Consider the following 12,812-nt stretch of genomic DNA (forward strand, 5'->3'; position numbering starts at 1 on the left):
GTGTTATGGCCCCTTACACAGTCTATCATATTATAATACACCAACCTAAGAGAAAGAACCAGACCCCCCCCCCAAAAAAAAAAAAAACACCAAAATGAATCAAAACAATTATGGAACATTTCCCTTTATGGAACTGAATAAACACAAGCTTATGTTCTTTGCTTTGTCTCAGCTAATACAGTTTATCCTGCCACAATTTCTCATTTTCTGTCATTCAGAGAATCTCAGTTTTCAGTACAAGTGAAATCTGAGTACGGTGGCTTTTCATTTGACAATGCATTAAGTGAGACACTGAGCTGAAGGTCAGCGTTCTCACACCCACACATGCTTTGTGCCCTTTCCCTCCCTTCGTGGAGTTGAGATCTCGCTTATCACTGATCTTTTCCCTCCTTAGAAAACCTATAGAGATTTCCGATTGCAAGGGGTCCTGGACTCGACCTTAAACAGCAAGACCTATGAAACCATCCGGAACCGGCTCACTGTGGAGGAAGCCACTGCATCAGTGAGCGAGGGTGGGGGCCTGCAGGGGATCAGCATGAAGGACAGCGACGAGGAAGACGAGGAAGATGACTAGAAGGCTAGGGCCTGGAGTCCTTTGGGACAAAGTCCTGTAATCAATGCATGTCCTTAGTCTGTTAGTTAACCCCAGTAGGGAATTTTCTGTCAACTACCATGCCCATGAGATGTTTACCAATACAATTGCCATTTTAGCTATGTGGTACCAAGATTAGCAAATGACCTTCCACCCCACTGACTTCCTGATTCCATGTCTGTATGTTTACAAGCAATATGGAGCACCATTCTTTAAAAACTGTTCATGGAGAATACATAGTCCAACTGCTAGGTGTGTTCCTGTTCTCAGCAAAGTTAAATGATGCTTCATTAATATACTGTGTATGCACTGATGGTAAACGGATGTGAGGGCAAGTACACCAAGTATTTCACTTCTCTGTTTCGCGTTATGTGGATGCCAGTTATTTAAACGAGTACAATAAATTAACGTAAGACACATAGATCTGCTTTGGTTTTTGGAAAACAAAGGCAAGCCTCCAGCAAGCCACCTTTTTGGTTCTTTGTGTTCCCCCGAAACTAAAAACTGAACCCCCGTTTTCCTTGTTAACTCATCCTTTCACGGATCCATGTAGTTAGCCAAAAAACAAACAAACAAACAAACAAACAAACAAAAAAAGGCGGCTAGATACCAATGGATTGATCTTGTCATTTGCCACGGCAAGGGTGATCCTCCCATGAGCAAACACCAAGCACAGTTCAGAGCAACTGTCATCTGTCCGAGTTTATCCTCTTAAACGTCACATTTTGCTTTTATGTTTCGATAACCGTGTATGTAAAAAACCTGAATATTTAAATTACAACCCTAGACTATAAATGTGTTTATAATAAGATATGGATATTTCCTTCAGTAGATTGTCACCATAATTTAAAATATTTTGTTCCACACTGGTTTTTATATCTGTCATGTACATTGCATTTTGGTCTGTAACTGCATGACCCCGGGGTCCTCTGCAGAGCAGTTTCTTTCTGTGTAAAGTAGTGAATCCATCTTGCTTTTGCCTTATATAAAGCCTACAGTTATGAAAGTGTGGAAGACTGTGGCTTCTCAATAAATAACCATTCAATGTCCTCAGAACACGCCTCCGAGTCTTTTTTCCTCTGTCTTTTTGGAAAGCCAGAACTGAAACACACACAAACCGGCAGAGGAGGTCAAGAACAGGCAAGAGGTCACTTCCTTGAAACTCTTGGAGGGGTGGTTTTCAAATGCTTGTCTCCACAAAAGGCAGCCCAAAGTCCCACGGAGTCGGACTCCACTCATTCAGAACAGTGGGCATTTGGACATGTTGGGCAGATTATGCTTCCATTATAGGATAAATAAGGGTCTGCTATGCAAGAGAGGAGTGTAAACGAGAGAAATGTTTCTCCTGTACGAAAAGAAGGCCAACAAACTGTTTTTAAGCGCTACTTTAACAGCAGTGTTTGCATCCAAACAAAGCGCGTGCCAATTATATACGATTCTTATAGATTTGTTAAAGCATCTTACAAGATTCTCTAAGATACGGAGCACTCTTCTTGCCCCCCAGTTCTTGTCAGCAGATATAATCACGTAGGTGTGAAAGAAATCAAACATTTTGCAGCCTTACCTGTCTTATTTGCATCTGTCACTAAATCAGGCTGACCTTTCCTTGGGGCTGACGGGCGTTTTAGAGAAGTGACGAATTTTTTCATTAGGACCAGGTAGACCAGTGACTGTCTACAAATGAATTCCTCTAAATAGTACGTCCTACTTTTTTTAATCCTTCAGGTCTGCAGGTACAAATCAATAGTACTTCCTGCCCTTAGTGGGATTGCAAGGATAACTCCCATTTATTGAGCAACTATTCCGCCCCAGACATTCTCTATATAATACCTCATTCAAATCTCACAACAACCACAAGAGGAAAGGATTGTTATGATCCTCATTAGAAACAAACAAATTGGGGCGCCTGGGTGGCGCAGTCGGTTAAGCCTCCGACTTCAGCCAGGTCACAATCTCGCGGTCCGTGGGTTCGAGCCCCGCGTCGGGCTCTGGGCTGATGTCTCGGAGCCTGGAGCCTGTTTCCGATTCTGTGTCTCCCTCTCTCTCTGCCCCTCCCCCGTTCATGCTCTGTCTTCTCTGTCCCAAAAATAAATAAACGTTGAAAAAAAAAAAGAAAAAGAAACAAACAAATTGAGGTCAGAAAGGCTAAGGCCACTTGCCCAGTGGTTACACATCTCCCTACGGAAACAATATTCCAGAGACACTAGCATAGAGTTGGTAATACAGATGGTAGGGGTATATCATTCGGGTGTGAGATATCTTTGATTGCCCAATGGCACCAAGATAAGTCCGCGTGGCAAAACCAGCATTTTTGAAAAATATATTTGCATTTTTAATTCCAAAGCTATGATATAGTTTTTGCAACAATTACAAACAATTCAAAAATGTGCAAAGTAAAGAGAGAGAGCCTGCCCAGTGTATAGTATAGTTGAGAAGAGGAAGAAATGCTCCAGAGCCCTGGGCGGGGCTGGGGGGGGGGGGGGAACTAAGTGAGTTAGAGAACTAATGAAAGGGCATGACCCAAAAGGCAGAAAGAGAAAGAAGCAAGTGTGAAAAGATTGTGCCTTCAAAAACAAGGTTAAAAAAAAAAAAAAATTCCTTCAAAAGGAGAATTCCCCCCCCGACCCTCAGCCTAGCACTGAGGATCCTGTTGAACAGTATCCCCCAGGTGCATCCCCAGGGGAAAGGCTATGCAGAAGGAAATGATATCAGGTAAGATCAGAAAGAACTCCCCAAGTTTTTTAAGTCTCAGGTTATCCTTGCCACAAATTTAAATCTGAGAAGGAGACCATTTTGATATCTTGAGCCTTCTTTTTTTACTTCTTTGGGATAGAATCTTAAGTGTTCTCTTCCTTCCTGTTTGCTTGTTTTTCATTAAAACGCAACAAACATACAGAAGATCGCACAAATCCAAAGCCTACAGGTCAAGAAATAGGACATAAGGAACACTTCCAGACATACCCATGCCTGTGGCCCTTCTCAGTCTCTACCTCCTCCCTAACTCAACAAAGGTAACCACTATCCTGATTTCTCATAGTGTCAATTGAATTGAAGCCCTTATGTAACTAGAATCACGGTATTTATTCTTTCAAGTCTGGCTTCTTTTTGCTCTACGTTATATTGTTGGTGTAGCTATAGTTCGTTTCCTTTCAGTGCTCTATAGTATGACTATACCACGATTTGTCCGTGTTCACATGTATTTAGTTCAACATGTTCACACATTCATAATGTTACCATGAATTTCTTTGTACATATCTCTCAGCACAGTTGCAGGGTCATAGGGTAAATATATGTTCACTTTTAGGAAAAACTGCCCGTTTTCCACAGAGGGTAAACCACAGACTACTCTCATCAGCAGAGTATCAGAATCCCATAAAACAGCAGGTATGGCCACTCTTTTAATCTACATTGTTCTGCTAAGTGGTGTAGTGGTTTATGACTGTGGTTCGCTGATTACAAAAATAGAGTTGATTGCCTCTTAACATGTGTATTGACAATTTGGTTAGCCTCTCTTGTGAAGTGCGTATTTAAATCTTTTTTTTTTTCCTTTTTCTTACAAGAGGAAAATTCCAGAGTATTTGAAGGACTGGTAGGGAAGAGGCCATAGGAAGAAGTGCCAGATGGATGGTGAGACATGGAGACATAGAGAGAAATGTTAACCTGATGGAAAAGCACTCGCTGTATTATCAATCAGCCCACAAATAGTTGAGTACATACTGGCCAAGCAGTGCTAGAGACACCCAGGCTCTCTCTAGTGCTTTCCCCTTCATCAGCCAGGGGGACTTTTCCAAAAGGCAAGTGTGATTTTGTTCCTCCTCCAGTTAATAGCATCCAGTGGCTCCCCTTGGTCACAGAATGAAGCTCGAAATCTCTAAGGTGCCATGCACGGCAATACACGACCTGACCCTCACCTAGCCCTCCAGCCTCCTCTGTTAACTCTGCCCCTCTGGCTCCCTGGGTTTCAGCTACACCTGCCAACCTTCACTTCCACCTGTGCACCTCGGTTCTGTCCCCATGGGGGCCTCCCGCCAAGCACCTCATCTCACCCTTCAAATCTCAGCTAAATTTGACCTCCCCAAAGAAGCCCCTCCAAACCCTACCCTCAGTTCAGCATCCACGTCCCTGGTACATAGTCTCATAACACTCTCTACTTCCATTCCTTAGTATTCATCTCACTACTCATGAATGGGTTCTTTGCAGCTTTTCTCCACTTCAGGAGGCTGTGGTCTGCACCACCTTCCCTATTCTATCCTTATTGTATTCACTAAATATATGGTTCGTAAGTGAGGACTGAACACACAAATCATAGATGATGTGGTTACTGTTCTCTTCAAACCTTTAGTCTAGGTGATATGACTCTTCAAAAGCTTTGTATAGACTGTATCCTGTAAGATGCAGAGGAGAGAGAAGAAAGGGAAGACTTCCTGGAGGAGGTGGGCCTTGAAGAGCACAAAGAGAGGACAAGAAAGGACATGGACCAAAGCAAAGGGAGGGGAAGGGGCTGTGCCTCTTGGCCAATGCTCTTTTCTTCTCTTGATAAATTCCCAGTGCACATAGTAAACACTCAACAAACATGTTGACGCAACACATCAATGGATATGCTCAGTATGTTAGGGGAGCCTGGTTTCATAAAGACATTTATGCAGGGGGTGTGGAGAGAATAAGATGGGAAGAGTGGATTAAGGTTCCAAAGAAGGACTTTTACTTTCGTTTAGCTTGGGTTTATTGGGCTAAATAACAGGGCTAAGCAGTATTTTTATTTTTTTCCAAATATTTAAAGAAGTTTGTTCGGTTAAAAAAAATCAAATAAAGTCGAATTCATGAAACAAAAAGTTGAAGCCTCTCCCTTCCCCAACCCATTTCCCCAAAGTAGCCATTGCTAACAGATGGGCATATATTCTTCCAAATATGTTCAAATCATATCCAATATCCAATTGGATATATTTATATATTTTATATATTTATATATTTTTAAAATATATTTTCACAAGTGGGATTCATCCTGAGCATACTAAGGCAAATCACATTTTTCATTTATCAGTGTGGGATCATTTTTGTATCTGCACATAGAGATTTTCTGTATTACTTTTAATGGTTGTACCGTATTTAAAGAGGTTTTCCGGCCAATGGAGAGTGAAGTTAGGTAAACTGAAAGTCCAGGGCGAAATGCGGATGGACAAAACATACTGGAGGAAATGAGCCATCTGTAGAAGTGACCCGTGGGACTGTTGGAAATAAGTGGCTAAAGCTTTTCTGAAACACCCCCGATCTAATCTCAGCCTAACCGAACCGTATTAGAATTATCTGTTTAGGTGTCTGTCTCTCTGCTAGACTGCCAACTTCTTGAAGTCAGGGACTGTGTCCATTTGGGTGTGCCAGTCTGGTGCCTGGGATCTAGTAGGCGTTCAGTAAATGTTGGCTGAATTGAATGGATGAGCATCAGAAAATTACACCTGAGTATGATCAGGGCCAAGAAAGCATAAACTAAATGGACTGCAATACACTCTGCCTGGAAAGAAAGAATCACTAAATAAGGTGAAGAATCTCAAGGGCTTTAGGAAAAGCATCTACCCCACCACTAATGAGACTTGAATTCCCAGCACAGGCATTAAATCACACTGTCATAAATTTGGCTTTCTGTGGGAATTTTAGGAAGTCAACCAACGAGAGTTGGATCATTAGTGCTTCTGCGCAAACATTAATGAAGTTTATTTTCCTTACATTTTAGAGTCCAAACTAAGCATGCTCTTTGTGGCCTGGGCTTCTCGGTACACGATTAACGATTAACCGAACCTGAAATGAAATCAAGTTATGCACCATCGTGCCGTATCTCCTGAACAAATTTTTAAAAATCAATATTCATCTTTTATTCCAGGTTGTTTTGCTTCGTCATTGAAACCCTAAAATTATCATCTGTTTTCCGTCTTATGAAACCATGCATTTCATCTAAAGTTGTGAATCTGCGTTTGTTGTAAGTAAGCAAAACACAAGGAAAGGGCCGTGATGGCGCAGTCTGCCAGCGTGCCCTCTGCCCTGATCATCTCAGCCACCAGCTCACAGGGGGATAAAGTGATCACAATTAATACACCGACCAGAACATAACAGGAATGCAAAGGAAACGATAAGCCAAAAGTACACAAATAAATTTTCTTCTTGTTCCTAAGAATTGCTGGTGCAATGGTACAAAGAATTGTAAACATGATTAAGTTGGCATATTTCCCTCTGTCCATCAGAACAAGTTGGCTTGCTTCCTGGCTGGTGAATACAATTGCAAAGAATAAACAAGGCTTTGCTTAAATATCCAAGCAGGAAATGTAATTGAAGACAGTACGAATTTCAGAGAAAGTGTTGGAAATTTGGGGATGTACTTAGAAGGAAATCAGGGGCCACAGGAGAAGACAAATACGGCTGGTATTTGGTGCAAAGAAAACTACGGTTTATGTGGAAGCAATGACAAGGTTTCAAATTCTAATGTCACTATAGTATTGTAAGCAGGACAGCTGAACTATCCCGCCCCACCCCCCGTCCCCTCCATCCCTCACCCCCACCTTCAAACAGCTACAGTTTCAGGGGCTTTGAGCAGGATAAGTTCCTCCACGGTATTCCTTGGTGCTCTTACTTTCATTCTGAATACAAAGTACCCTTCAACAAAATCAAGCATAAAGACTATAGACTAAAAATTCCAGAGCATATGGAGAGTATTGACATCACAATGTATTTGGAAAGCTGAACTTCTCAGAGGCCACTGTGATTAAACGACAACCTCTACTTTTGCGATACCAAAAGCTGAGCTCCTATGAGATGATTTTTGGCAGGACAGGGAGAACTCTTTCTCTCCGAAACTCAGAGAGTAGTTATGAGAAAATGATCGTGGGCAGGTTAACGTAGACTAGTGATTTCCCAATCAAGGCAATGGGTTTCTTTCTGCATTGACAACAAGCAAAACCGTCTCCCATCCATTTCTTGTCCAACTTTGAGTCATCAGTTCTGATACCATACTTCATTGCTTCTCAGACAAAAGAAATTTTTTCTTTTCAGTTTTAACATCTCTGTCGCCACCATCCACCTCTGTAATGAGGCTGCTGTGCACACAGTCTCGGGGTAATATTCCTGTGGACAATGCAAGGGAAGAGCCTTCGACACAGTGAACTGAGAACAGGGGCAGAACCAGGAACTGACTCGGGTGGATATGTAAGAAGTGCCCATTTCTCCCCAATACACAAAAGAAAGGTCATCCTGAGGTGGGGAGAGACCAAGGTCCGGTATTACAAAGGAAGGGGCTTCGAACCACCCTAGTTAAATGTTAAAGGTGGAAGCTGGAGCCTCGGATTTGTCGACAATGGGTGACAGGGATAACAGAACAGAATAGAAGGTGGAGCTCAAGGCACAGGCTCTGGTCCCTTCCACATTGAAGGTTTCCATCTCGGGTGGCTGAAGCTGGCCAAGCCCTCCAGGGAGGCTGGGGCACCTCCTTCCCCTCCCACCTGGAGAAGGCAGACCACGGAGTGTGCTCCTGCACGTGCACTCCGGAGGGGCCCCTTGCCCCCAGCGGTGGGAAGGTGCTCGTTGATGAAGCATTCAGTGTCAAAGTGAAGTGGCCTCCCAGGAGAAGACACAGGCATGGGCTCTACAAAACAATGCCTGCCGTCAAGAGGAAGGACGACTCAGCGGCCCATTGGGCTTTCCAAAAGATTTGCTGGGAGCCAATTTGAGTCAATAGATGTAAATAGCCTCAAGAGCAAAGAAAGAATAAAATGTAGCCAAGTGGAAAAAAAAAAACAGGTTCTGGAGTCAGGCTGAACTTGGTCCAGATTTCAGACGATTGGTGGTCATCGCTAGCCGTGTGACCTTGGACCAATTACGAATTTCCCTAGGCCTCAATTTTCTCACCTGTAAAAGAGAAAGAACCAGAAGAATCCCGTAAGCTTTACCTACTGCTAGAAGCTCACTGGGTTACCATCAAGACAAAATGTGTCAAGCGCTAGAAAACAGCATACATGCTAAGTGCTCAATAAATGTTAGCTAAGATTTTACTGTTAATTTCTAAAGTTCTTAAGAGGTTGCCACGTCTCAGGCTCTGAACAGATCTCGGGTATGGCTAGGTAGGTCACTGCCCTTTAGAAGCTGGGTTCCATTACTACCTGTTCCTGGTGCACCTCTTGCGGACAGAACAACTGATCAGCTGTGGGTTGCGCAGCAGTGTGTCGAACAAGGTCTTCTTATGACCCACTTTTTTCTTAGCATTTGCTTCTGTGCCCTGGAAAGGAAGATTTGTCTTTCTTGCCTGCATTGATTTGCACTCTCTACTTTCCTCTGACTCTGGACCTCAGTAAATAATTATTGAAGGAATTAATTAATGAACAAATAACTTTCTCTCCATGTCTCCCCTTTTTCATCATCACTGCTTTAATCTGGGTTTCCCTAGAAACAGACCCTGAGACAAGGATTCCAGTGCAAATGAGGAAGGGAGATGGGGAGGAGGGTCAGCCACTGAGGGGAGCTGGCGTTTGATCAGCCTGGAGAAGTCCAGGAGCCAGCACAGAACAGACGTCTCAGAGTTACCCCCTTGAGGTGTGTGAGGGCTGGCAGAAGGCTGCTAGCCCAAATCCTGGTTGCCTTTGGCTGAAGGCAGCTGGGAGATGAGGATAGGGAAGGGTATTTCTCCGGCCCTTCAGACCCGCAGGGCCAGCGGACAAAGAAAACCCCTGGTCCTCGCAGAAAGCCTTCAGGCAAATAAACACAAGAAAGGCAGTAGGAAATCAGGCCTGGTTGCAACGAAGGGGTTAAGGGCCAGGGGGAGCGGTCAGGACACCAACATCGTCTGCTACAAAATCACCCTTCTGCTACCCAGGGCAGAGACTGTAGTCAGTGTCGGTGCCGAGGACAGCAAGACAGAATCAGCATTTCTCACGCCAGGAGAACCGCCTCACCAGGCTAGACCTGGAAGCCTTTTAAGAGCAGTGAAATAAATTCTTGCCTTTACTACAGTGGAATACAATGGAGCCAGGAAAAAGAATCAAGTAGGGTTGGTTGTTTTGATTTTCATGTAATAGTTACTCTCATCGTACAGGTTTATTTTTCTTTTTTTCCTTGAGTGTCGTTGACACACAACATTCCGTTAGTTTCAGGTGTACGACAGAGTGATTCAACTTCTCTGCACCTTATGCTGTGGTCGCCACAGTGTAGCCACCATCTGTCACCAAACAGCACTATTACAATACCACTGACTATAACCCCCATGCTGCGCCTTTTATCCCGTAACTTATTCACGTCGTAGCTGGAAGCAAGCCTGTATCACCCACTCCCCTCCCTTCCGGCAGCCGTCGGTTTATTCTCAGTATTTACAGGTAAAATAAAGTATGTTTATTTGCGCTGATACTGTAGAATGTCCAGGATACACAGTTTGGTCTTTAAAAACAAAAACAGACCAGCACTTAAAAGAATGAAAAAGTAATAGGCAAAGCTATCCAAATATGTGTGTGCATTTAGATACTCACATATTTTCAAAAGATTCAATGGACATTTGTCATTTTGTTTTTAATTTTTTTTTAATGTTTTATTTTATTTTTGAGACAGAGAGAGACAGAGCATGAGCGGGGAGGGTTAGAGAGAGAGGGAGACACAGAATCCGAAGCAGGCTCCAGGCTCCGAGCTCCGAGCTGTCAGCACAGAGCCCGACGCGGGGCTCGAACTCACAGACGGTGAGATCGTGACCTGAGCCGAAGTCGGAAGCTCAACCAACTGAGCCACCCAGGCGCCCCGGACATTTGTCATTTTGGCTGCCCAGAATCCAAATCCAAAAACCCATGGAAATCGAAGGGGAAGAAATGTTCCCTCTGTGTGCCCCCGACTACTAGGATGTGGCTGAGAGTTCCCTAGCTCAGAACTTTGACTCTTAAGAAGGACCCAAAAGCGTGGCAGCACGAGGGGACTCCCACTGGGGCGGCAGGACCGTTCAGGGCACCCCGAGGACGGGGCAGCAGAGCCAGAGGGAGCTGCAGCCCACACACAGCGGTGTCTGTGGCTCTTTTGGCTGTGCCTTATATCACTCGTCCCTTGGTTCCTCCCTGAGCCTGTTTTCCCAGCCCTCCGTGGATTCTATGAGCAATTCATAAACTCCTTTTCTGTCGTGTTTCTGTTGGTGACCAAGAACACTGATCAACGTGGAAGGGTCTCAGAAGAAACCGGGAAGAGTGGTTACTTCTGGGGAAGGGGACAGCCGACTTTGGGTGGAAAGGAGGCATTTTTCAGCACACGCCGTTTTCCGTTGTTTGATTACGTTAACCATGTGTATTTATTACTTTTTCAAATGAAAAATACTTTATTTTTCTAAAGTAATCTCTATGCCCAACATGGGGCTGGAGCTCATGACCCCGAGATCAAGAGTCACACGCTCTACTGACTGAGCATTCAGGGGGTCTGGACCTTGAAGGTGGGGGGGGGGCGGGAAAAGGGGGTAGCAAACCATATTAACATCTGCAGTATCTGTGACCTTTTCCCTAGCTAATATCTTAGAACTCTTCTAGTCTTTAAATTTTTTTTAATGTTTTTTTTTTGTTGTTTGTTTATTTTTGAGAGAGAGAGAGTATGAGAAGGGGAGGGGCAGAGAGAGAGACACAGACAGAAGCAGGCTCCAGGGTCTAAGCTGTCAGCACAGAGCCTGATGTGGGGCTCGAACTCGTGAACCACGAGATCATGACCTGAGCCAAAGTGGATGCTTAACCAATGAAGCCACCCAGGCGCCCCTAGAACTCTTCTAGTTCTTAAACAAACATCTTATTTTTTTAATTTTTTAATGTTTATTTATTTTTGAGGGCGGGGAGGAGCAGACAGAGAGAGGGAGACACAGAATCTGAAGCAGTCTCCAGGCTCTGAGCTGTCAGCACAGGCCCAATGCGGGGCTTGAACTCACAAACCGCGAGATCATCACCTGAGCCAAAGTCAGATGTTTAACCGACTGAGCCCCCCCAGGCGCCCCAATCTTAGAACTTTTCATATCACATTATAGTTGTTGCCATATCTCGAAATATCACTTACCAGTACTTCTAAATTACCTTAGTTATTAGACCTGCCATTGATCTTATTTGAAGCATTAAGAAAAAAGCATATATATCACTATATCACACTTTTTAAAAAAGGTTTTGAGGGGCGCCTGGGTGGCGCAGTCGGTTAAGCGTCCGACTTCAGCCAGGTCACGATCTCGCGATCCGGGAGTTCGGGCCCCGCGTCGGGCTCTGGGCTGATGGCTCAGAGCCTGCAGCCTGTTTCCGATTCTGTGTCTCCCTCTCTCTCTGCCCCTCCCCCGTTCATGCTCTGTCTCTCTCTGTCCCCAAAATAAACAAACGTTGAAAAAAAAAAATTAAAAAAAAAAAAGGTTTTGATAATTGTATATCAATATGAACGGTCTCCGTTGGAACTGTGCATGTGTTATCTTATACGTTTAAAAGCTTTATTCTGAGAAGGGGTCCACATCTATGGTATATGTTTGCCACTACTCCCCCTGCCAATTCACACAAAAAGGTTGAGAACCTCTGCCAGATCTCTTCGTCTTTCACTTCCTCATCCCATTCCTTGCTTTACCTATCACCTATTGTCTCTCTCTCTCTTTTTGTTATAGAAATTAAGGTTTTATTTGGTTATTTTTAAAAAATAAAAATACCCCCACATGGGACTCAAACTCACCAACCTGAGGGGCACCTGGGGGGCTCAGTCAGTTATGCGTCCCACTCTTGATGTCAGCTTAGGTCATCTCACAGTTCGTGCGACAGACCCCACATCAGGCTTTGCGCTGACAGTGTGGAGCCTGCTTGGGATTCTCTCCTCTCTTTGCCCCTCCCCTGATCATATTCTCTCTCTCTCTGTCTCTCTCTCAAAATTAATTAAATAATAAAAAATCAAATAAATTAAAAAAAACCTCAGGGGCACCTGGGTGGCTCAGTCGGTTAAGTGTCTGACTTCAACCCAGGTCATGATCTCACAGTTTGTGAGTTTGTAAGGGTTAAATTGTACTGTAGGGCTAACGCTTAGCTTGAAAGATAACAACTTTGTTCTGACACTGAAGGTCAAAAGATAACAACCTTGCTTTTACTCTTGTAAATCATACTTCATACTCTTGTGAATCAGGCTTTACCAATGAAGGAAACAAAAGCTCAAAAAAGAGCATCAGAGACAAGGTCAAGGAGATCCACTGGTTGCAACTTAGCGGCAGAAAGTCTAAAAT

General features: G+C 43.9%; 1 protein-coding gene across 29 annotated transcripts in view; it reads left to right on the plus strand.

Annotated features, from left to right (window-relative positions):
- The window catches only part of CADPS (calcium dependent secretion activator), a 481,928-nt gene extending 480,280 nt beyond the window's left edge, over positions 1–1,648 (plus strand). For all 29 annotated transcript variants that reach the window (XM_086697709.1, XM_086697711.1, XM_086697714.1 and 26 more), the window contains one exon: positions 395–1,648. In XM_086697709.1, coding sequence (XP_086553835.1) covers positions 395–574 — 180 coding nt within the window. In that variant the 3' untranslated portion in view covers positions 575–1,648. The remainder of the gene's footprint in view (positions 1–394) is intronic.
- The last annotated feature ends 11,164 nt before the right edge of the window (positions 1,649–12,812 follow it).

Source organism: Puma concolor, chromosome A2 (genome assembly GCF_028749965.1).
Source record: "Puma concolor isolate L17-30 chromosome A2, mPumCon1.1.hap2, whole genome shotgun sequence".
Classification (NCBI taxonomy): Eukaryota; Metazoa; Chordata; class Mammalia; order Carnivora; family Felidae; genus Puma; species Puma concolor.